The 24,626-nt window shown below is 39.4% G+C and overlaps 3 protein-coding genes across 7 annotated transcripts in view; 1 reads left to right on the top strand and 2 right to left on the bottom strand.

Annotated features, from left to right (window-relative positions):
- Window positions 1-206: 206 nt before the first annotated feature.
- LOC118281737 (uncharacterized) lies at window positions 207-16,931 on the bottom strand. 2 transcript variants are annotated; one of them, XM_035602549.2, is made up of 11 exons: window positions 16,586-16,931; window positions 15,826-16,006; window positions 15,338-15,551; window positions 11,339-11,460; window positions 10,797-10,975; window positions 4,494-4,666; window positions 3,385-3,517; window positions 3,022-3,186; window positions 2,039-2,197; window positions 1,850-1,933; window positions 207-412 (listed from the first exon to the last, which is right to left on the bottom strand). In XM_035602549.2, the coding sequence occupies exons 1-10, from the start codon at window positions 16,779-16,781 to the stop codon at window positions 1,851-1,853; spliced, it is 1,605 nt and encodes a 534-aa protein (XP_035458442.1). In that variant the 5' UTR covers window positions 16,782-16,931; the 3' UTR covers window positions 207-412; window position 1,850. The 2 variants fall into 2 exon arrangements, with proteins under 2 accessions (XP_035458442.1, XP_035458360.1); XM_035602467.2 differs by lacking the exon at window positions 1,850-1,933.
- LOC118281865 (uncharacterized) lies at window positions 5,805-10,349 on the top strand. The gene is made up of 2 exons (XM_035602667.2): window positions 5,805-6,470; window positions 9,912-10,349. The coding sequence occupies exons 1-2, from the start codon at window positions 6,214-6,216 to the stop codon at window positions 10,288-10,290; spliced, it is 636 nt and encodes a 211-aa protein (XP_035458560.2). The 5' UTR covers window positions 5,805-6,213; the 3' UTR covers window positions 10,291-10,349.
- Window positions 16,932-18,366: 1,435 nt separating the features above from the next.
- Window positions 18,367-24,626, bottom strand: part of LOC118267900 (amyloid beta A4 precursor protein-binding family B member 1-interacting protein) — a 59,461-nt gene continuing 53,201 nt past the window's right edge. For all 4 annotated transcript variants that reach the window (XM_035582254.2, XM_035582377.2, XM_035582463.2 and 1 more), the window contains 5 exons: window positions 24,362-24,454; window positions 23,831-23,943; window positions 23,418-23,509; window positions 23,063-23,257; window positions 18,367-22,916 (listed from right to left, as the gene is read on the bottom strand). In XM_035582254.2, coding sequence (XP_035438147.2) covers window positions 21,670-22,916; window positions 23,063-23,257; window positions 23,418-23,509; window positions 23,831-23,943; window positions 24,362-24,454 — 1,740 coding nt within the window. In that variant the 3' untranslated portion in view covers window positions 18,367-21,669. The remainder of the gene's footprint in view (window positions 22,917-23,062; window positions 23,258-23,417; window positions 23,510-23,830; window positions 23,944-24,361; window positions 24,455-24,626) is intronic.

A 24,626-nucleotide genomic window follows, 5' to 3' on the forward strand; every position in this document is an offset into this window, starting at 1 on the left:
ATGTATTGTATAATAAAATGTACCTACCTATTTGCATAAAAGATTATAAGTATGTTAGGTGTGACTGACTTATACTGCCGGGCGTTGTTACCTAAACATAACAAATAGACAATGCAGACGTCACATTTAATTTTTTACTAGAGCATTGGATTGGATTGATATCAGCGGGGACATAAAATTGTACACTCCATCAATAAAAAAGTAGCTTTCAAAAGTGGTTGTCATTTATTGGTTGTACCTGTTCCAAAGACACAATAGCGTTTGTATCAGCTCTTATAGACGCTTAAGCATAGTTTTATGTTATATAAATCCACGATGTCTGCAAACTCTTCAGTCAATGATTCAACAACGTCTTTCCAATAAGAACTTTTGTCTTCATCGTCCTGTATCTGTATTTGTACTTGTTTTAAATCTGTAATATGTATGTAGATTAGGTACGATTGATTATTTAGTTTCGCTGCGTAAAGTTCACAAAGTATGAATACTTACTATATTTGAACATGAATGATATAATTTTGTAGACTTCATAAATAAAGAAACCTTAATAATTTTGAGCTATTATTTACAAGGTGACCGACAAACCACCTGAGACCTATTGGCTGTTACCGTTGTGAGATAAGTAATTTACCTACTCCTACATAAACATACATAGTTGATAATTAACTAGCCACTCTAACGTCCGGCCCGCGCGACCGTTTATCTCTCTAACGTCCAGCCGCGCACGGCATCCGAACCGCGCGCGACTCGCAAGTTCGTCGTAACAAAAAACCTATATAGCTACTGAACCGTAATGCCTAGAATAAAGAAAATAATACCAAAAAAAAGATAGAAGAATACTGATCACTCTTAACGATTTTTTTAAATCTTTAGTTAATCTTTAAAATACCTACAATAAAACGGGTTAAACATGAAACACAGAAAAAAAAACAGAATTATTTCTACCTTTTTAGAATATACGGCACAACTATTGCATATTTTATCAATAAAATATTTTTACAACAAACTAGACTCATTACCCTTTCTTTTGATGTATATATGATTATATTCGGTTAACTCTAAGTATTGTAATTAAATCGAAAGAAAACACTACTCGTAATTTTACACATCAAAAATCCTGAGGAACACATTGACATTATTATGGAATCTTCAATGAATTTAGTATATTTCTCTTTGAAAAATGTATTATTTTGCTTATTACGAAATGTATTTCGATATTTTATATACTATTGTAATGCAAAGTATGTAAAATATGTATAAACAAAACTAAAAGTGGCCAACACCATACGACCGGCCATTTTTTTCGAAACAATCGTTTGAAGTTAAAATTAGACTAGATTTATCAGCTAAAACTGTGATATTTATACATCATCGTAAAGCACAAATCTTCTAGTTTATTTTGATGTATAACACTTGCAAGATAAATTAAACAAAACTGTAGTATTTACGACATAATTGTTGGAACTCACAAAAACACTTCAAAAACGAGTCAACTAACTTTAAAAATTTATATTTTGTTTGTCAAAGCATATTACAACGCCATGTCTTATTTTTTCGTCGAACAATTTATTCAGCTGTATAGATAATCAGTCAAAACTCACCAAACAAGACCGTATTTTAAACTAGAGGGAGTTAAACAGAACTCGTCGCTTTGGATACTATAGTATCCATGGACGTATGACGCTCCTTTTTTTTTGGATACCGTGCTATCCATGGACGTTAGAGTGGCTAGGCACCTAGTGATGCTTCCACAACGCTGCTAAAAATGTTTGTTTACACACAAATAGTTAATATTTTTTTAACAGCAGTATGGAAGCATCATACCCAATTTTTTTTTTATCCTATTGGATACCTTATTGCGTCCAGTTTTTTGAGAAGAAAGACTTGAGAGTGAAACCTTCAGCAACTGTAAGGCGGACAGGGTTCTCTAATAGACCTGCTTCCACAGAAATATTAACTTCTTTTATGTTTATCTCCGGAGATACGCGTCATAAAAAATAGGTTGGTAGCGGGTATAATAAAAATATAGGGAAATACTAACTTTTACAAACTCCATAGGCTATTAAGTTTAATAATCTTTTTAAATCAACTTCGTCTTCAACTTTGCCGACGTAGAAGAAACGTACAATCCTCGGCATTGATTCCAAAATGCGTCGCAATGGGAACACTGCAAATCTCCATTGATGAATACCAAAAGTAACTGGAATAATTATTAAAAAACATCTCAAGTTAAATGGCTATATTGCTTTAACAATGAAATATAAAAGAAAAGCGCAGAATTTAAACAAAATCCTAGGTTTCCTATAGGCATTCTAGTTAATGTTACAGACGAATCGAAAACTTCAAAAACAACAGATTTTCTTAACTAATAGTGTAGATACGTTTAAGTATTTCATGAAGCTTTTCCTCCTAAAAATAGTCTGAAGAAAGTGACTCACTACACAATATCTCACCAGTTATGTTAATACTCCCATTTAATTTGGGTAACCTTTCGTTAAATATAAGCATATTGAGCACAATTGCTGTTATCGAGAAAGTTTCGAAAAACCGAATAATACTCAGTAGGTAACCAACCCAGGTACCTACTTATTTTTCGCCAGACATGGAAATCGCATTCCCGAAACCGACACTCCGCAATCCACACTAGGTGCCATCGAGGTACCCACCTAGGTATAGTCTTTTAAATAACCATTTTAGCCAGGAAGCCTGATTATTTGTAATATACAACAGGAATACATCATACTCATGCCATCTACAATTTCAGTACAGTAAAATGGGGTGAATAGGGATCGAGAGGTGAATAGGGACAGAAGAGGGGTGAATAGATACTATGAAGAATTTCCCTATACCTATTCACCCCTCTTCTGACCCTATTCACCTCTCAAACCCTATTCACCCCATTTTACGGTACCTATCTTATCCTCTGTCAAAGCACAAAAAATAAAGGAAAATATGAGATCTTTTAATTGTGCATTTAGGTATAAACTTAGGTTATATTATGTAGGTAAATACTTTAACTCTTACCTAAATTATTACCGTAACGATATGCTATGTGCCGCACGAAGCAGCTTATGTCAGAATCCTGCCGTTGAGCGTAGTTCATATCGATGCCGAATTGTAAGTGCACTTCCCGGAGTGGAATACTGGGCGTCAAAAACCTTCTGACATGGTCGTAGTCACGAATGCAAACTGCAAATCGATCAACCAATATAATTAAGTTTAATGATTAGACATACTATTATATGTATGTATGTATATTAAATATAAAATATTAATAAATATTACAACGTAACTAATATAATATATCTATATACGTAATATATCTATCTACTTAATTGTAACTTTTAAATTTCAAATTATGATTCAGGGTAGGTATATGGTACTGACAGAAAGCCATGAATAAGTAGATGTCAGGACAAGCAACGGCAACGCGTCTCCAGACGGTGTCGGGAATGTCGTACCCTCCAGCTCCTAGCGAGGTATCTGTCCGGCCGGGGGTCGAATCTTCTCTGCAAATTAACTAGAAAAACATTTCTTTTATGAGACAAGCCGGTAATTGAGCAGACGTATTACCTGATGGTAAGCAATCGCCGCCGCCCATGGACACTTGAAACACCAGAGGCGTTACAAGTGCGTTGCCGGCTTTTTGGGAGTTAGGAATTTAAGGGTTGTTGTTCGGGAATCGAGGATGGGGAAGATTGGGAAGGGGGGAATTGGGCCTCCGGTAACCTCACTTACACAACGAAACACAACGCAAGCGTTGTTTCACGTCGGTTTTCTGTGAGGCCGTGGTATCACTCCGGTCGAGCCGGCCCATTCGTGCCGAAGCATGGCTCTCCCACACTTAGAACATACTATTAATTAAAAAAACATATTATTAATTCTGGATGGACAATCATATTACCTAACATTTTAAACTACATTGTTCCTCGTGATATGTCGTCGTTGTCCGAAGGGTTAAGACACCCGCTTCAAATGCATTGGGGTGCGGGTTCAAAACCTACCGACGACGGTAAGTACCTACCAATGTGATGTTTTCCAAGTCATAATATTTAAAAACATCGTGAGGCTTATAAATTCTAATTATAAGTTTAAAATCGCCAATACGCATTCAGCAAGCGTGGTGATCAATGCTCAAAAAACCTTCTGTGCTAGGCCTTTGGTTAGCAGTGGCCACATAAAGGCTGTTGATGTGTGTGTTCCTCTTGACCCATATAGGTACTATAAATCTGGCTGGCTGTCACAAAAAGTTGCCCAGTGTCGACTTTAAAACTTTAAAACCACGCCCTTACAGTTGGCGAAAGAGATGGGCCAACTACGATATGTTTACAATACCTTACCTACTTATCATACAAGTAGCTACTTGCCATTGCCATTGCTACACAAAGATTTTAGGTACTCTTACACCTGCTAATTTTAGGTATATTTAGAGATATTAGGTAAGTGTTATATCCAAAGATGTAATCGAATAGTCTAGGAAATTAGTAGATATGTACCTGCAATCGGAAATGTGGCCTCTTAATCACCGGCAACAGAGACAACAGTGATACTCCAGTACCATCGGCTATGTGTGCATATTCTAGAGCTAGAACTCGTAAGTTCGTCAACTCTCCGAGACTGCGGATAAAGCATTTTCTTGTATCCGGCCTGGGTATATACTGCCCACTACCTGAAATTGATGGATATCTTATATCTATAAGTGCACTTTTTACAATAGTTGGTATCTATCCATATCAAGCGGAAGTTTGGTCCTGTACTCCATACTTTGGAACCGCTCGGATAAATATCAGCTACAAGCACTGGAGAACAAGAGGCTGATTGATGATGATAGAGGCTTCAAAGTTTCGAACAGAGACGCCAACTGGTAGACTTTCCGGCTTTTTGTTGGATACGTTTCGGAGAGTGTGCAAGGGAATTGCACAATCTGATTACCCCAAGTATTGTTTTTAATAATTTATTCGAACAAAGTTAACTTTATGTTCAGCAGCGAACGTCTTGTAGCTGTTATCAGCCAAACTTTAATTACTCTGCTTACTTTGGCAACCGCGCGACTTTTAGAATATCCAAATAGGTACTTATCTCCCAGCTACCATTTACTTATGTTTTGGAAGATCTGAAACCCATTTTTTATATTGAATGGCTCAAAGTTTGTCCGTTATCTCGCCTGGTGGTAAACGATAATGCGGCCTACGCTAGAGCACGTCTGCTCATAAGCAACCTTTACTCAGGCCTTGAAGACACCTAGGTTAATTATTAATACAGTAGAAGCTCCTTATTCGCGGGGTATGCGTTCCGTAAATATGCCGCGAATACAGAAACCGTGAATATGGAATGGCAATTTGTATGGGGTTATAGGGGATACGTTCCTAGATGACGAAATTAAGAAGCAAATAGTAGATAAAAAAAATGTTTAATTGAACTTTCTGATCATACAGATTGCCTGATGATAATATTATTATCATCAGGTTTAGGTCACACTAGGTTTAGGCAGAAGTCACAATCTAGATGTAGCTGTAATAAGGTCTATTTTATTTTTTTATCCTTCTACTGACGCGTTGACAAAGGATAGCGAATGTATTTTTTTAGGTTACGCACTGATATTTCGATTCGATCCGCGAATAAAGAAATTTTCCGCGATAGTGAAACCGCGAATGAAGGAAGCGCGAATAAGGAGCTTCTACTGTAAATACCTAAAGTAGGTAGTTTGGAATTATGTGTAGGTATGTATCTCACTCTACGGACTGCATCAGACACCTTATTGTAACTCCTTTCCAAAACAATATTAGACCTTGACAGATAAAGAAATAAAACTACATAATAATTTTGAAAGATGTCTATTAGTGTATGATATTTTTTTAATTCTTTTTAAAGAAAGTGATCAAAATAATTAATAAAAATAGGAAAATTAATAAAATTATGAAATATCACAGCCCATGTAACTGGCGAAAGGAAACATGATCAATTGGTTCCCGTTATTTATACTGTGCCCGACTTGCAAACTATTTTGCTTTCTAATACCGTGTGCAACGTTGTTGGGTATGATGGCATTTTACATGGCTGGTTTATTTACATATTATTCAGGTGTGGCTTCCATTAAACTCAATGCGATTGTTAATAACACTTCTTTTTGAATATTGGACTACACAATATCACCTAGACAACCGCTTATTTAAAGACGTTGCCACAGTAACAAAATAACATTCTCCAAACAGTGAAATGGCAACTGATGAAGAAAAGTGTAAATTAGGCAAATTATTACAAGGATTAGAAGTTCCTGAAGTAAAATTAACGGAACGATGCTCTGATCTTGTAAAGAGCTTCCACCAAAGATTTGGGGGCGAAGTTGAGGCTGAAAGTCGCCAGGAATCTGAGGAAATCAACGATGGTTTGACTGAGAACCCATATAAGGTTGATCCAAAATTACTTGAAGAAAATGAAAAGAAGCTGAAGGAATTACTGGCTGAAAGTAAAAGGTACGGGTAAGGTAGATACAAAAGTTACGTCTTTGTTGGACTATAGATAGATAGATAGATAGATAGCTATTCTGGCAACGTTTTTGAGAGAGCATTTCAAGAAGGCCAGTTTTTAGATATATTATGCCTCTCAGTCTCCCAGACATCATACGGGCTATCTGGCACCTGGTAGTCGTTGCGTTCATCAGTGCGCATCGCATTTGTACAGGTAAAATTTCAATTTTTCAAACCATTTCAAGAAGTTATTTTTTATTATTATTATTTTTATTGAACTTATAGTAACATGAATTTCTTATTGCCAGGCATTTTTCATGTTGTTTAAGGTCTGCCAGGCGCCAATTTTGAATTAAAAAAAAATATTTTTCAAATCATTTTAGTATGGCTGAAATTTTAGTATGATGTTATTTAAGTAAGAAAAGACCCAAAATTAATTTGCCAAGCAGTTATTCGGTTGCTAACCTTCAGCCAGACCGATCTAAAACTGAAAAATTAGTATCATTTCGCTTGGTCTAGAAATATTTGTCGAACGAATTACAGAGAAAGGGATTAAACAACCGGCCAAGTGCGAGTCGGACTCGCCCATGAAGGGTTCCGTAGCAGCAAGTAGACGACTAAAGAAAAAAGTTATAAAATAACTTGATTTTACATAGTGTTTTTATGAACGACAAAGTTATATTTGTGGTTTTGGAAAATGTTTTATTTCTTAAAAACTAATAATGGTATCTCGTTCAAACCAATTTTAGTTGAAACATTTTATTGAAATGTATAGCATATATTTTTTTTAATTTCCTCACTCTCTTATTTTAAAAGTTAGAGGGGGGGGGTACACTCATTTTTCCACTTTGGAAGCGTCTAACTTTCAAACGATTGATTTTGACGAAAAATGGCTTTAGGAACCTTAATGTATTTTTTAAAGACCTATCCATAGACACCCATCACGGATATGTTAGCTGAAAATATTTTTTTTAAATCGGTTCCATGTATGGAGTGGCCCCCTTAAATTTTTAAATTTATTAATTTTTATTCAAAATTCGAATAGCGGTTACCGAAACACATCAACCTACAAAGTTTCAACTCTAACCCTAGTTTCAAGCCATGCTAGAAGCTCATCTTCAACTTTAGTCGAGTTCCTCGTCAAACAGTTACGTGAGTAGTACGATAACATAATAATTAACCTTAATTTTCATGTAACCATTCAATTTTATGTTCATTTTTATACTTGAGATATCTTAATTTTGTACAAAAATAAATTAGTATTTTGATACCGTATTAATTTACGAATTAATTTGATAGTTTTTAGGGTTTCGTAGCCAAATGGCAAAAAACGGAACCCTTATAGATTCGTCATGTCTGTCTGTCCGTCTGTCTGTCTGTCCGTCTGTCTGTCCGTCCGTCCGTATGTCACAGCCATTTATTTCCCAAACTATGAGATATCTCAAGTATAAAAATGAACATAAAATTGAATGGTTACATGAAAATTAAGGTTAATTATTATGTTATCGTACTACTCACGTAACTGTTTGACGAGGAACTCGACTAAAGTTGAAGATGAGCTTCTAGCATGGCTTGAAACTAGGGTTAGAGTTGAAACTTTGTAGGTTGATGTGTTTCGGTAACCGCTATTCGAATTTTGAATAAAAATTAATAAATTTAAAAATTTAAGGGGGCCACTCCATACATGGAACCGATTTAAAAAAAAAATATTTTCAGCTAACATATCCGTGATGGGTGTCTATGGATAGGTCTTTAAAAAATACATTAAGGTTCCTAAAGCCATTTTTCGTCAAAATCAATCGTTTGAAAGTTAGACGCTTCCAAAGTGGAAAAATGAGTGTACCCCCCCTCTAACTTTTAAAATAAGAGAGTGAGGAAATTAAAAAAAATATATGCTATACATTTCAATAAAATGTTTCAACTAAAATTGGTTTGAACGAGATACCATTATTAGTTTTTAAGAAATAAAACATTTTCCAAAACCACAAATATAACTTTGTCGTTCATAAAAACACTATGTAAAACTAAGTTATTTTATAACTTTTTTCTTTAGTCGTCTACTTGCTGCTACGGAACCCTTCATGGGCGAGTCCGACTCGCACTTGGCCGGTTGTTTAATCCCTTTCTCTGTAATTCGTTCGACAAATATTTCTAGACCAAGCGAAATGATACTACATCATTTTTCAGTTTTAGATCGGTCTGGCTGAAGGTTAGCAACCGAATAACTGCTTGGCAAATTAATTTTGGGTCTTTTCTTACTTAAATAACATCATACTAAAATTTCAGCCATACTAAAATGATTTGAAAAATATTTTTTTTTTAATTCAAAATTGGCGCCTGGCAGACCTTAAACAACATGAAAAATGCCTGGCAATAAGAAATTCATGTTACTATAAGTTCAATAAAAATAATAATAATAAGTCCGCAAGGCAGCTTGTGGCGAGCTGTTGGGCAGTGGCGACCCCACGGACCTGACTCCCGGGAGAGGCCCTACTTTTTAACTCCGGTTGGTACTCGTGACTATCCGGAGTGGCCTCTCCTACCTCACTCTTGCCTTAATCGGCTGGTTTGAGTGGAGATTCGCAAGAGTGGAGTTGCCTTCAGCTCCACTTGGGGGAAGGACGTATCCCAGTAAGATGCTGGTAGGGGTCTTGACCGTACTTCCGGGATTGCTCTGATAGCCGTGGGATGCCCTCCCTTCCTCAAGCAGCTCAACGGATGTTGCTTCCCTTGTCGCTACATGCTAGCGGCCGTTTCCGGGGGCCCACTATTGAGTTTGCGAGTCACCCCCTGCCTGTTTATCCGTATTTTTCAATATTGGTCAGGGGCAGGGGCCATAGTCCCCATAGTTAACCGGTTAACTATTCCACAGCCACCCACACCCATATCCCTATCATTTCCTTTTACCATATCTCACAATAGTCCTGCATCAACCGGGGATTGTCCTTTGGTGTACTTCCATAGTGCATACAGGGATAATCGCCGGCTGATGTCCCATTACATTTAGATTAAAATTGTTCAACGGGCCTCTGCGAGTTGGCTTCGGCCCCTCGTACGCCTTCCAAAGGTCCGGGACCCTGTGGTCCCGTGATTATGTAAGGAACATACATAATAATAAAAAATAACTTCTTGAAATGGTTTGAAAAATTGAAATTTTACCTGTACAAATGCGATGCGCACTGATGAACGCAACGACTACCAGGTGCCAGATAGCCCGTATGATGTCTGGGAGACTGAGAGGCATAATATATCTAAAAACTGGCCTTCTTGAAATGCTTGTTTTTTCGACGTTGCTAGCTCTCGTACCATATAGCACAACTTCCCAACACACGTTATTTTCTGAACCTGAGCAGAGTGGACTAGAATCGAAATTAATTCCATCAAACATTCATTGCGATTAAAATTAATTATATAGTTTTCAATTGAGTATTGTTTTGTACTTTACAGAGCAAAGAAAGTCAATTCCGAGAGCGTGCTGATGACTTCTGCGGATCCTAAGAGACCGTGGCGAACAAACTCAAACAAAGAGAAACTGCTCCGTGTGGATAGCGAGTTGAAGCGACATGTAGAAAAATCTTCAGAGATGATCGTGCCTTTGCCTGAGAACGAGATGCAAGATCTCGTCAAGGCGTGTAGGGAGGAAGGAAACGTAGCACCGGCTGTGGGATCTAATCGGCTTAGAGAAACTGTTGATGCAGCAAAGAAAAATCTACCACATTTTCAGTACAAAAAGATTTATAATAGCACGGCTACTTCCATTATGCCCCAAGCTCATGCTGTTCAGTCTCAGCCAGCACAACCTAAGTTAACTCTTACAAATGAGTGAGTTATTATTTAGAAACAATAATTGTCGAGTCTTATTTATTAATACAATTGTTTACCTACTTTTTGTTGTTTTTGTGTCTACATAAGCTTTGAACCCTATACACGATCATAAAATTTTATACTAGGGAAATTAAATATAACTACGTGTAACTATGGAGGACTAAGGGGAGGCCTTTGTTCAGCAGTGGACGTCTCTCGACTGGTGATGATGATGACGTTTAACAAACTTTTACTAATTATTACAAAAACTGATCATCAGGAGTCAGGAAGTAACGAGTAAAATGGCTACGGTAAGTGATGACTAAGTTCGGTCCCACTCATCTGAATGTTTGTCATCTTTTTGTTATGATATTAATAAAATACTTAAGTACATAATACTTAATCAGTCATGTAAACGGATTGGATCACTTTACACTAAAGGACAGTCCACCAACGAGGTACTTTTGATGCTGACGTTTGACGCAAGCTTGTCAAAAAGTACAAAGCGGATTGTGGGCAAATACTTACCGGTCAAATACGAGTAGTTAATAAGGATAGGGTTTTCATTTGGCAAGACGAATCTCCAGAGGAACAAATATTTTAAAGTGTGTGCGTTGAAGCAAGCCAGCTGTTGTATGAGCCGCACACCTTCGAGCCTGCTGCAGCGTAAGTTTTCGAAGGAAACCAGTTGAAGGTCATCTTGGAAACTAAGGACAGAACATTACACATAGAATTACACCTGTTGTTTGTTGAATGGCGTGTATAAATTATTGTTATCATTAGTATCCGATAGAACATTATGTACATAAGCAAACAAATTCTTCAACTTTCTACAGAATGCAATTGAAATAGAGGACCCTTTTTTGTAATAAGAACCTATTAATAAATGAACCTCTCGTCTTTTCGTCCAATAGGGAATTAGCGCGACACACGGCTGTAGCGGAATGCTCCTCGTCAAACAGTTACGTAAGTAAGCCAAAAAACAATATGGGGTACTTCAAGAAGAGAGTTATTTTATCCTGTATATTAGTATAAATTAATTGTAAGACAGGCTCTTATTAAGTAATCACCTGATTATGTTACACAGGAGTCGGAAAAAGGTTTTCCTTCTAAAGTAATCAAGTCGTGCAAGTTTGACGTAGCAACCAGATATTGTGATTCGGTCCATCTGAGCTCTCTCTACTTCCATTTTCTGTAAGTAGTGTAGATGTTGACACAAGTTAAATGTCGGACGTCGAAAAAATTAACAATCTTTGCGTGTATTCCAACTGATGAACTATGTTTTTAGAAACATAGTGTAATCACAAAAGTATTAGTATTTTAGTGACCTGTTTGCTGTCTCAAAGTCGCTTGTTGTGCGATTATGACAAAATATTTTCTCAGAGGCTTTTGTAGACGATCAAGTTTTTTCATTCACATTTAAAAAGGTATAAACCATTTACAGATATGAAGGCAATAAGTAAGATACACCGTTTATAATCCAAAGAAATATACTATGCACTAGTTCTTTCGATAAATCACACTCAAAACACACTGTAAATATAGCATAGGTATATTTTTTTTTTTTTTTTACATTTAATGGGTCGACGTTTGGCCGCTATCTCACCTGATGGTAAGTGATGATACGGCCTACGGTGGAGCACGTCTGCCCATAAGCAACCTATTCACTCGGGCCTTGAAGACACCCAAGTTATACCCATCAGGAAACACAGACTCCGGCAAGGAGTTCCACTCCCTAGCAGTTCGCACAAGGAAGCTTGAAGCGAAGCGCTTCGTGCGAGTGGGTGGGATATCTACCATGAAGCGGTTACGCCTCGCCGATTGTCTTGTGGTTCGATGATGAAAAGGACTAGGGGGAATCAAGTTGTGCAATTCCCCCGCACACTCTCCGAAATGTATCCGGTAAAAAACGGAAAGGCTTGCGACCTTGCGCCTGTGTTCAAGGCTTTGAAGCCGGGCCTCCACAAGCGCATCGTCATTGATGAGCCTCTTGGCACGCCTTTCAATGTGTTCGAGCGCATCCAGCTGGTATTTGGCCGAGCCGTCCCAAAGGTGAGAACAGTACTCCATACATGACCGAACCTGCGCTTGGTACAGGCTCAGCAGTTGTTTCGGTGTGAAGTACCGTCTCACCTTCGAGAGAATACCCAACTTCCTACCAGCCAGATGCGCCTTCGACTCTATATAAGAGCCGAAGTTAAGCGTTGGCGATAGAGTTACGCCCAGAAGCTCAAGACGATCCGCTACCGGAACGGACACATTTCGGAAAGTCGGAGCCAGCGGGAATTGACTCCGTTTGGCAGAGAATAGACACGCCTGGGTTTTGGTAGCGTTGAACTTGACCAAGTTGGCGTCACCCCAATCGGAAACCGCCTTCAAGGACGAGTTCAACCGTTCGACCATGGATTCTCTTTGAGACCGGATCTGTGTTCCGCTACTCCGCGCATCGGACACATACCTTTCAACAACTGTGCTGTCATCTGCATACCCAAAGATACCGGGCTTAAGCAGGTCGTTGATGTGCAGCAAAAAGAGCGTTGCTGAAAGTACTGACCCCTGAGGGACTCCGGCGTTGATGCCAAATTGGTCAGACGAGCAGCCATCAATGACTACTCGAATTGACCGATCCCTCAGGAAGTCTGCAATCCATCTGCACAGATCAGCGGGAAGTCCATATGCAGGAAGCTTGCCGATAAGGCTGTCGTGCCAAACCCTGTCAAAGGCCTTCGATATATCGAGTGAGACCGCTATTGCCTCCCCGTGCTTCTCGATGGCCTCGCTCCAAATGTGGGTGGCATACGCAAGAAGGTCCCCAGTGGATCGGTTGCGGCGAAACCCATACTGCTGATCACTGAGGAGGTCGTTACCTTCAAGGTATGCCAGGAGCCTGTTGTTAAGTACACGTTCCATACTCTTGCAGAGTATGGACGTGACCGAGATGGGCCGGTAATTATTAGGGTCGGCACGACTACCTTTTTTGGGCACAGGCTGCACGTTGGCTAGCTTCCATGCAACCGGCACTTGACCAGTCTCCAAAGAAAGTCGAAACAGGCGTGTCAGGATTGGAGACAACTCAGGCGCACAGATTTTTAAAACCACGGCTGGGATTCCGTCGGGGCCACTGGCCTTGTTCACGTCAAGATTACGCAACGTCTTATATACCTCCTTCTGTCGTATGCGAATTTTTGACATATTCGTCTCGCAAACTCTATGGAGAGAAGGAGGCAAAGCGCCACCAGTATCAAGACGTGAAGATTCCGCAAATAGAGAAGCAAACAGGTTCGCTTTCTCTACCGCGGTGTGTGCCAGCGTCCCGTTAGGCCCCAGGAGAGGTGGGAGTGAAGGGCGGCAGAAGTTCGATTCAACCGCCTTGGCCAGGGACCAAAACGCTTTACTACCCGCTGGGTAAGAAGCCAGTTTGTTCCCTATTCGGCCAATGTGGTTGAACCGAGCCATCCGTAATGCCTTTTTGCATGACTTGGCAGCCCGGTTATAGGCTCTCTTCCTCTGAAGAATATCGTCAGCCCTACGACGCCTGGCATCCGCCCATGCCAAGTATGCCGCATGCTTTCGCGCTTCAGCACGTCTGCAGTCGGCATCGAACCATGGACGAGTCCCACCGAAAGATGTCGCATCCGAGAATGGAATGTAGTATTCCATGCCCTGACGCAACACCCCCGTTATGGCATCCGCACAAGCTGACGGGTCCTCAGTAGAGAAGCAGACAGGCCGCCAAGGATAGGATGCAAAAAAAGATCGCATCCCATCCCAATCTGCTGACTTGTACCGCCACATCCGCCGAGATCCTCTGGGACAAGGATCCGGTGGGGAGTACGTGGATACGGATTTCACCAGACAGTGGTCAGAGCTACCCAAGGGTGAAGAAACTGACACCGAGTAGCTGTCTGGATCAGTTGTCAGCAGAAGGTCTAAGCAGTTGGCAGTGTGCGAGTCGACATCGGGCACCCTTGTGGCCTCCTGGACCAGCTGGGTCAGGCCAAGCGTTAGCGCAAGCTTACGCATTTCCCTCCCAGCATGGTCAGTGCACTGGTATGGGAACAGCCACTCCTGGTGATGGGCGTTAAAGTCCCCCAGTAACACCAACTGGGCCGAAGGGTACCTCTGCCGAGCCGCATCCGCCGTCTCCACAAGGTGTTGAGCTAATCTGGTCGTCTCCAAATCTCCGCTGTGCGACCGGTAGACACAGGCATAGAGAATTTTCTCCATCCCTGTGTCCACCAGTATCCACAAGGTTGAAAAACTGGGGTCTTCAAAGTTTCGGAGACGCCGGTAACAGATGCCGTCTTGGACGTATAGGCATACGCCTGCGCGGGGAACGAAATTGTGCTCCAGGGAAAAGCCTGGGTAGTTCAGGTATGATACGTCCGACGGACATCTGATCTGGGTCTCCGAGAGAAACAAGAGCGTGGGGTTCTCGGTCTCTAGGTGGTGATGGACCGCATTGATATTTGAGTGCAAGCCTCGAATATTTGAGAGGTGCACTTTGAGGGAGAGGAGTGCAGCCGCTGTTGAACCCTTTTCTTTGCTCTTGTTTTCATTTTATGAGTATGAGGTTGCTGAGAGGATGGCAGTGAAATGTTCCTCCACACAGGCGACCCCAGACGCGCGCCGCAGTTAGCCACATCATTGGGAGGCCAGCCTGGAGACTGCGGGGACGCCCGAGCCCCCCCATGGATATCCATCGGGCCCTCTCGTCCGGTCGCCAACCGGCACGATGGCGTATCCATGGGATTTTTCGCTAGATGGCGGGGCAGCCTTTCACGTGTGGCTAGCACGCTAATTGGGCCCCCAACTATCTGCGGTCGGCCAGCGGTGCACCGTGCCTCGGATCCCGCTACCCTCCGCGACTGGCCACCCGATGAAGCTACACCAGCGCGCGCCAGATCGGTCTACTCATAGTGGAGCAAACATCTCGACCCATCCTCTCATACGGCTTCACCGAGCATCGTGGCGGAACACGGCTAGGCCGCTTGGCGACACGGTTTTGCTCGGTGGGTGGTTATAATGCCGTCGGCCGAAGCCTACCACCAGAGGAAATAAATAATTACCTTTAGCGTTATTTCGATCGCGCAATGCACTTCAGCTCGATAGATATTAGATTCTAATTTTGTTGCGACATTGGCTCTCCATAAATAATTGCCTAAGGGTGTGGGTAACCTAGGGTATGGATATTGGAAGGCCAGGATCACTTCCTCACAATGCAGCATAGCTTGAAAATATCGCTGTGCTTCTTCAATGTCCCAGTATGCTGTATCTTTGCTCCTGTAATAAACTTCATCATGGGTTACATGTCAAGTCAATCTAGATTATGTAGCGCATATTTCTGACTTCGGACTTCATTTTTTTTTATCCAGTTACTAAGTTAATTTAAAGATTTTATAGGTGGAGAAATTATGCCTTAGGATCCTCTAAGAAGACTAGGGTTCTGGCCAGGCGAGTTGGTGGCCAAACGTCGACCCTTTTCCAATATAAAAAAGATGATATCATATGAAATACTGTTTTTGCAGTTAATGTTATTAAATTTGGCGTAACTCACAAGAGAACATCGTCATCCACTATTGCACCGTCAGTTTTTGGCACATAGTTCATCCAGATGAAATTGTTCAATGTCCAGTCACCTAGTGCCAGCTGGCCAGGACTTGGGCGATAGTCTCGAGGGTACTGTTTCCAATCCACGCTCTCCAAGTGGCCAATAATTTTTATACACTTACAATCCACTGCGAAAATATAATTCTATTATGTGAAATACCTGTGTACGTCTGATTCAAATTAAAATGTTCATTTCATAACTTAGAATGTCCTTAGGAGCCTGGCTACTGATTTACTATGGCTGATGTTTAACTTATCATCTGATTTAGTAATATATTACAGGGTAAAACAGTGAATGATTACCACAATTGAAATAAAAAAAGAAAAAAACAATTAAAACCGCATATTATTTGCAAATTGTAATCAAAACTTCTACATCTTTCTATCCTAGTAAAGCAAATTACTTCCAAACAAATTAAAATTGACCCAAAATTTGTTCTTAGACCACAGAAATAATTAATTAGATCAAACTAGACCAAGGCAACGGAGCCCAGCAGTGCAGGGTCTTCTATTCGTGAGGATTAGCATGACGGAAGCTACCTGTAGTGAGCGATCGGAGGTAACAAACTAACTATTCTAACTTTCAAAGGTGATTTACTACACTTAATTTTTTGGTATTTTCTGTCATGGTGGTCATAATATTTAATTATTTTTACTACGTAGGTATGATTTCCTTCCACTGCTGAGTCATGACCAGATAGGCTTACCCTCATCTTGAGTAATTATATCATCTGTTCTAATATTTCTCACACCCAGACTATACTCAGTTTGAATTCTATGTTGAGGCTTCTGTTTTGTTTTACTAGGCACTTTCTTCGCATGATGTCCATGTTTGTCTTTCATTTTATGCCTAGAATCCACTGAACATTGTGATTTTATTTTATGATGTGTATTGGAAGCCATTGCTGTAGTATTATTTTTAATTAAATGTGAAACATAATAAGAACAGTATATTTGAAGTAAATGTTATAAATATATCTATTAATAAATAAATGTTTTTATAAAATGAAAATAGAAAGAAAGTACAAACACCCGTAAACATACAATGTCATATAGTTTGGCATTGGCATGTCTTCAGAGATTTAGTACTGTAAGAAAAAGGTTTTTAATGTTATTGTTGAATTATAAATCTAGACTCAATCCATGAAGACCATCACCCTAGAAATTGCCAAGCGATCATTGCAAAGAATATGATAATGAGAAATGTTATTCGTGTTTCTGTTGAGCATGTATTAAAGTCTATTATATAAAAATAAGTCGGGTTTTCCTTCCTGACGCTATAACTCCAGAATGCACGAACCGTTTTCCACGGTTTTGCAATCGTTGGAAAGGTCTCGGGCTCCGTGAGGTTTATAGCAAGAAAATTCAGGAATAATCAAAAGAAAAGCAGGGAAAATCATTGGTGGCGAAACGAAGTTCGCCGGATTTGCTAGTTAGGTATAAAAAGTATAGGGGAAGCATGTATCCTGTTCAAATTTTGAGTTTTTAACGTGAAATCATTGGACAATTGGACATTTATTTTTAGAGTCAGTCAGGTAGTTATTATTGCCGTCTAGTAAGTACCAGAACGACATAAAATGGCAGTTGTTACTCACATAACACTTTTTTCCCATAAGAATTACATCATTCAACAAGAGTGTTTGTTTTATCAAACTTTTAGCCTTTTATTTGAAGGTAATAACAAAAAAGTCTTAAGCCGTGTGGTAGAGCCATGCTTCGTCACGAATAGGCCAGCTCAACTGGAGTGATACCACGGCCTCACAGAAAACCGACGTGAAATAGGTAATGCTTGCGTTGTGTGAGTGTGGTTACCGAAGACCCAATTACTTCCCTCCCCAATCTTCCTAATACCCAGTTCCCCAACAAACCTTCCTGAAATTCCTAACCCTCAAAAGGCCGGTAACGCTCTTGTAAGGTTTCTGGTATCATGGGTGTCCAAGGGCGGCGGCGACTGCTTACCATCAGGTGAGCCATCTGCTCGTTTACTGGCTTATACCTACTATAAAAAACCAGGTTAACTTAATAATATACACTTAGATCCTAAATAAATACCGGCTTTGGCTTTTACCTTGATTTATTTTGCATTGTTAATGTAATTACTGCCTTTAGCTGTCAGACTTTCGGTATGTAATTGCCATTAAATGCAATTCCAAAATTTTAATGTTCTGGGATAAAAAGGATCTTCCTTGTGTACGGTTTTGTTAATTTTATATGTAACTAGCCACTTCCGCGCGGTTTCACCCGCTCTGCTTAGCTCCTATTGGTGATAGCGTGATGTTTTATAGCCTATAGCTTTCCTCGATAAATGCACTATTTAACACAAAAAGAATTATTCAAATCGGACCAGTACTTCAGGAAATTAGCGCGTTCAAACAAACAAACAAACAAACTCTTCAGCTTTATAATATTAGTAAGTATAAATTAACTTTTCCAGATTCAATAGGATTCAACAAATATTAAACAACTGATAGAAAAGAAAATACGAATGTCTTGGGATTTCATTATATTTGAAAAAATATACAAAGAATTAATGTTATAATTAATTTGTTCTGTACAATTTAAACTTTTATTTAAGAATACTAATAAATGCGTTATACAAAAGTGATTACTAAAACATTTTCAAATACATTATTAGGTATGCGTCAAAGTTATGAGAATACAACCCGTATCTAACTAGTAGTTAGCTGCAAACATTTTAATAATTTAGAACTAGGATATTTGATATTATATACAACAATAAAAAAAGGTTAGTGATTATTTTCGAAACTTTAAAGTCCCGTTACTGAGACTTAGGGCACATCTATAAGTCAAACTTGGAAACATCCCGACTTTGTTAACTTTAGTTAAACCTGCTGCCCTGGACGCAGTGCTGGTTTAGCATTCTTGTGGTTCTTCCACAGTTTCCATATAAAGGGTAGGTAGGATAACATGCCTGCGCAGTCGGTTTTACTAAAGTAAATCATTCCAAAACGGGCCATCGATAACAAGATGTCTTAAATAAGAAAACGTTGCCAATAATATAATTTGAAAGTTGTATCTAATCGATATTTTGCTTATATACAAACAATTTACTAACCATTTATAATAACCAGCAGTCTTCCACTTATAATACTTGTAAATACAATTTTCAAGCTTAAAATATCGATAAGATAGAACATTGGACGTGTTAGAACATCAATGGAAAGTGAGCGATACAAGTGGCTGTTTGTATGATTCTGGTGTACGTTACCAGTGGGGAGCTGGTAGTGTTACTCGGGCTCTCTTCGTAACATTAACACGGGTCTCTGATGGCCTGCAAGACGTCAATCTGGTAACACTACTACAAACTCCACAAGCATGCTATTACAGCGAGTGCGTTTGAACGCAATTTCAGAATGACAATTTCGAATCCTACGTTATGACAAAATACCAGCATTCGTTTCTAAAAATGTACCGTACTGTACGGACACAAGATAACATTTTCGTACGGCATCGGCAGTAACGACTGTCTTCAGCATTTCCAGACTTGGACGCAATCTTATTGTCGATATCGGATTTTTATTTCATATTTTCAGTCTTTCTAATCCGAATGTGAATTTGGATGGACTTCCATTACAGTAGACATAAAATAAAACCAGAATAATTACAGATATGGTCTCCTCTTTTCCACGTTACTTTCATTGTAATGTTCACGTCGTAATGCTAATAATCACTTTAGATTTGCAACGCTTGCATGTAGTAAGCCGGTTCTCTACACGTATTTTGTGCCACATAATTTTGAACTTAGCAAAGGAATGCAAGATAGTAATAAAATGAAACAGCATTTATAGTATGACAGCTGATATCAATGAAATCGAAGTATCTATACCTACTGCGAGCAAAGACAGGGTAAAATATGTAGAAACTTCCAGCATCGACTGAATGTTAGATACCTTGAGGAGGACTAAGGGTGGGAACCCTTAGTCCTCCATCATTCATCCTCATGTGTGGATGAAGTCTGTTCCACATTTACCAAAGGTATGTACGTTCCATCTCTTTTTTTCGGTAGTTTCGTGGATATGAATGCCCATGAAAAAAATATTTATCTAGGCAAAATGTTCAGTCACATATTTTGTATCGTTAAGGCCTCCTTATGGCGTCAATCATATTGCAACACTGTCTCCACTCAACAGTTTCACGAACTATAATTAAACAAAAATGTAATTTATCGTTAAATAATTAAATCTAGTCAGGTATTCAAAGCTTAATTTAATAGCTATTTCGCTACACAAGAATGGATCTCTAGTGCTGTAGTGTTGCGCTAAAGTAAACAGTTTACCCAATATTAATTAGCTGTTCAGCAGACCAACTACGGTGGACATATAATAATTAATGTGTTTTAATCGTAAAGTTCCGCCTATTATTAGCTATGTTTTAACTTAACTGTAGGTACCTCTATGCGATAAAATGTCTAAATTATTTGCCGCCGTTGCATAATTAAATTGTATTCAGAAAATAATCCAGTCACGATATAATCACAGCCCAAACATAATAATAACTCTTACTGATGGTACAGTGAGATCAGATACATTGGAGTTCTGTTTATTTTTCATTTTGTCCCTCCCTGTGCTAGCTACGCGTAGACAGTAGTCGGGGCCATCCTCATCTCAAGTACATTGTGTATACGTATAGGTGGCACTGCTCACAGTGCTGGCACCCCTAAACACTGACTACATGTACATATATCAAAGCGCATTTACATAATTATCGTATAAGTAACAAAATCAGAACTTATGGCACACACGAGGAATATTACGATTTCTGTATATCTCTTACGACTACACGCACTACTGGTTGCTCACTCACTGAACTATGCTGAGTGGCAACCTTCAACTGAAGCTTCTTAGACTGCTTACACCCAGAAAGACATCAAACTATAAACCTATATATTACGTGAAGCTATTCGATTATGATTATAGCAATTTAAATATAATTTTCTAGTTAGCTGAATGACTACGTATATGTATAATCCCATAAAATGAACTATATTCAGTTGCAGTAAAATTCTACCTATCTGTGAAAACAGATTGCCCGATTTCGTAATAAAACATATACAATAATTCACTAGGAACATAATATAAAATTGACAAAACTCCAACTCATGCAATAAATAATATTTTGCAAGTTCACATACAACAATCGCCTACGAGTACATAACGCGTATGTATAAAAGAATACGACCGCTATGTTAAATATTTCCTAACGCCTAATTACATATTTTATATATTTTATAACATCTGTTTTAATTTCCAATTTTATATTTAATTTAATAAATTTCATGTTGTTTGTGAACTTGCAAAAAGCCAACCTACATACCTTAGTATACCTTTCAAAATAGCACCACCCCTTTCTGATTCTTACATTTTTTAAACTGCGTTCAAAATGATAACAATTGGTCATTCTTACAAAAAAGAAACACGTTCTACAAAACTTTTTGCATAGTATGCAATATAGCCATTATTAATATTAAGTTTTATAACCAAGTTTCAAGTTAAATACGTCACATTTACCTAACTCCAGAGAGCTTAGTTATATTAAAAAAGGCTTAAGTTACATAACATTTAGATTCTATTCACTACGTGTATCTGCTTAGCGATTCATGGACACAGATTCGTTATAGTGAGTCAGCGCTAGCCTATTTAACGTGTACAATTAATATAATACCAATAAATATTATTTCCAGGACATTGCGTTTTCCATTAGCTGATTTTGAAAGAAGCATGCTAGTCTTGTGTTAGCAATGACCAGTACAGTAGCGGACAGTGCTGCCTGCTCAGACGGTGGGCTGCGCCGCGGGAGCTTGCGCGTGAGTGGACAGGTGCGTGGACTCGCTGCGGCGCGGCGGGGCCGGCGGGGGCCGTTTCTTAATGGGCTTCGGTTCCTCTCGGCGCGGCGGAGGATCACGGCCGAACACGTTCTCATAGAATGGGTCCTCTACTCCACCACCGTAATGTTCTTGAACCCACATCGATACGCTTGTCTCTTTGTAGTCCTCAGATAAAGGATATTCTCTAAAACCAAGAACTTCATGTGGCGTAGTAGCTGGTTCCAGTTTGCACTTTTGTGCTACTTGCCATTTCTTTCTCATTACTCTCTGCAAATCTCGAAGGAACTCTTTTGGTGGATTGCTATTTGAATCCGCTAATTTCTTTGGCGAGGATAATCTGGTGCTTTCATTTCGTTTTGGTGGTGGTGGTTTCCTAGGTGACAGCGGCGGTTGTTCCTTTAAATTGAACGATATTTTCTTAGTCTTTTTAGTGTCAGAACAAGTGGGTAGATCATCAGCAAAATTTACTTTTTTCATAGAACCCGTTCGTTCTTTAGAAGGCTCAGTAGTTAACTTCTTTTGAATAGAAGGACTGCCATTACTTATTTTCTTCGTCTGTAATTCGGCCAGACAGGCACCATACGCTACATTTTGCTGGCCATAGATACTTTTGTCGGAATGGAGAGACGATGTTCGGGATGTTTCCGAGTGTACGCTGTCGAGCGAGGGCTGGCGCGGGAATGTGCGGCTGTGCTCAGAGGAGCGAGCAGTAACTCGGGATTGGCCGGCTCGGGCTGCCTGCTCGACTTGTTGCGCTGTCAGCTGGTTTACAATATCGTGGACGCGACCGGCAGCCGTGTGAGCTTCCATAGTGTGTTCTGGCGGAGGTGGAGGCAAGCTGAGTTGAGAGCCAGTGAGATCCTCGATTGGTTCAAGAGGAGGCGGCGGGGGTGGCAGTGAATCCAGACTTAGTGTCGAGCTGAACATTCCATCGGGAACATCATCAGCTGGAGGCGGAGGCGGAGGTAAATCTTCAACGCTGGCAACAGCGGGTGGTCGTTGCACTTTGTCGTAAATAGCCGTGTACCCATATAAAGCCGAACCGCTGTCGGAACTGTTGCGGTAGATGTTGTCGCGAGGAATGCTTTCATAGTGACCATACGTGGGAGATGGAGGCTCGTGGCGAACTGGACTGCCAGTGTTGCTCAAACGACTGTTTGTCGAGCTGCTGTATACTATTGTTTCTGTAGAGTCTGAAATAAAGAATAAAATAAATAAGCACTACTTCTCAATATTATTCAATAATAACATAACATTCATATTTAGTTGATCTTGTGAATTTAATTGCGTTTTAAGCACATTCGTTTAAAATGCTCTCTTAATATCAATGTGAACTAACCGATGGTATGATGTCTTTTCAGCGTGGAGTCGTCAGTGCGCGAGGAGCGAGGTCGTCGGGTCAGAGTACCCGAGTCGCCACCTCCTTCGTCCTCTGCACCGCAATCACCACCCTTTTCCACCATCTCCTTCAATTGACGCGTCATCCACGTGAGTGGTATGTTGGGCTTCATAGAGGGCTTACGTTTTATCGTACCTGGAATGATAATAGTCATGTGAATAACATTCTCCACGGTCTAGGTTATAAGGTCTTCTTGTAATTTATATATAAAATGAAACTGTTTGCTATTGAATATACTTAGATTCATGTCGAAATTTAGTATAGCAAAGGTGTATCATATTATATGTTTAATTACCCATAGGAAACTCGCAGTCGAAAGTGCTTTCGGAAGCGGTGCCGCCATCCGATAGACATCCGCTCGAACTGGACGACGATGTGCGGGAGTGTCTGCAGAGGTAAATCGTTGCAATAATTTATATAGACAAACAAATACAGTTGACAGCAGAGCTTTAGTTGCATAAAACTAAAACAAGTAATATGAATGAATTTCATTCGCACAACAGTTTGATGTAAATCCTAATTATAACGAAAAACGCAAGCAAATAAATTTTGGCACAAGACGAAAATAATTTCAATGATCACAATCGCTGAGATAATAATTCATCAAACTATTAATGGTCTCAAAATTTGTATTGGATAGCTTGATCCGAAAATGAGTTAAAACCATTACAAGTTTGTGTTATTTATGAGGTGGAAATGAATACCAACCTGCCGCTACTGATATCCGAGTTGGCGACACTGGCGTTGCTGGAAGTAGACTGCGCCGGACTGTTGATGCCTAGCGCTGGCATACCATTAGTCTTTGTTGGTATAGACGTGATCTGTTAAAGAGAATTCATGTTAATATTAAAATTCGTATATAATGGTGACTTGATAGAACTTGAGAATGTTTGAATGAAAACGGGAACGACTGGTTGGTTTAGATAACAATGAGGAAATCTTTATAAATATCATTCTTCTGTAAGTGTGGATGTCACTGAACTTCTCTTAAACGACTGGACCGATTTTGATGATTTTTTTTGTGTGTGATCTAGGGGATCTGAGAATGGTTTAGATTCACAATTTTGTCCGTTGGACAATTATTTTTTAATTAATTATTAATTTATTAGTAGTTGTTGATTTTGGAATATTTTACATTGGATCCGACAAATTTTTAAATTAAAGACTTGTAGACAGTACAACGTCTGTCGGGTCCGCTAGTAAGATTATATAAATAAACATTATGATAAAGTTACTCACTGAACATGAGCGAGCGTGAGCAAGGTGGTCGAGATCTTCTTGAGTCAGCTCTTCTACCAATGAACGATAGTTCTCCAATAATTGTCTTCCATGCTGCAAAATACATCGGAATGAAAATGTGACACACCATAAACCTCCAATAGGTATAATTGGGAAATTCTTATGAGGATTTCTTAACGAATTATTGTAATTTATGAAAGCGTTTAAATTTATGAGAATATTGTGAACTGCATGTAGATTTGTGTTTAATTCCAAATGTAAAAAG

This window comes from Spodoptera frugiperda, chromosome 25 (assembly GCF_023101765.2).
Source record: "Spodoptera frugiperda isolate SF20-4 chromosome 25, AGI-APGP_CSIRO_Sfru_2.0, whole genome shotgun sequence".
Taxonomy (NCBI): Eukaryota; Metazoa; Arthropoda; class Insecta; order Lepidoptera; family Noctuidae; genus Spodoptera; species Spodoptera frugiperda.

Coding starts and splice junctions, on each gene's coding strand:
- LOC118281865 (XM_035602667.2), top strand. CDS start 6,214: ATGGCAACTGATGAAGAAAAGTGTAAATTAGGCAAATTATTACAAGGA. Junction 6,471..9,911: donor TTACTGGCTGAAAGTAAAAG/GTACGGGTAAGG, acceptor TGTACTTTACAG/AGCAAAGAAAGTCAATTCCG.
- LOC118281737 (XM_035602467.2), bottom strand. CDS start 16,781: ATGGCTTCCAATACACATCATAAAATAAAATCACAATGTTCAGTGGAT. Junction 16,007..16,585: donor TATAATTACTCAAGATGAGG/GTAAGCCTATCT, acceptor ATATTTTCGCAG/TGGATTGTAAGTGTATAAAA. Junction 10,976..11,338: donor CTCCTGTGTAACATAATCAG/GTGATTACTTAA, acceptor TTCTGTCCTTAG/TTTCCAAGATGACCTTCAAC.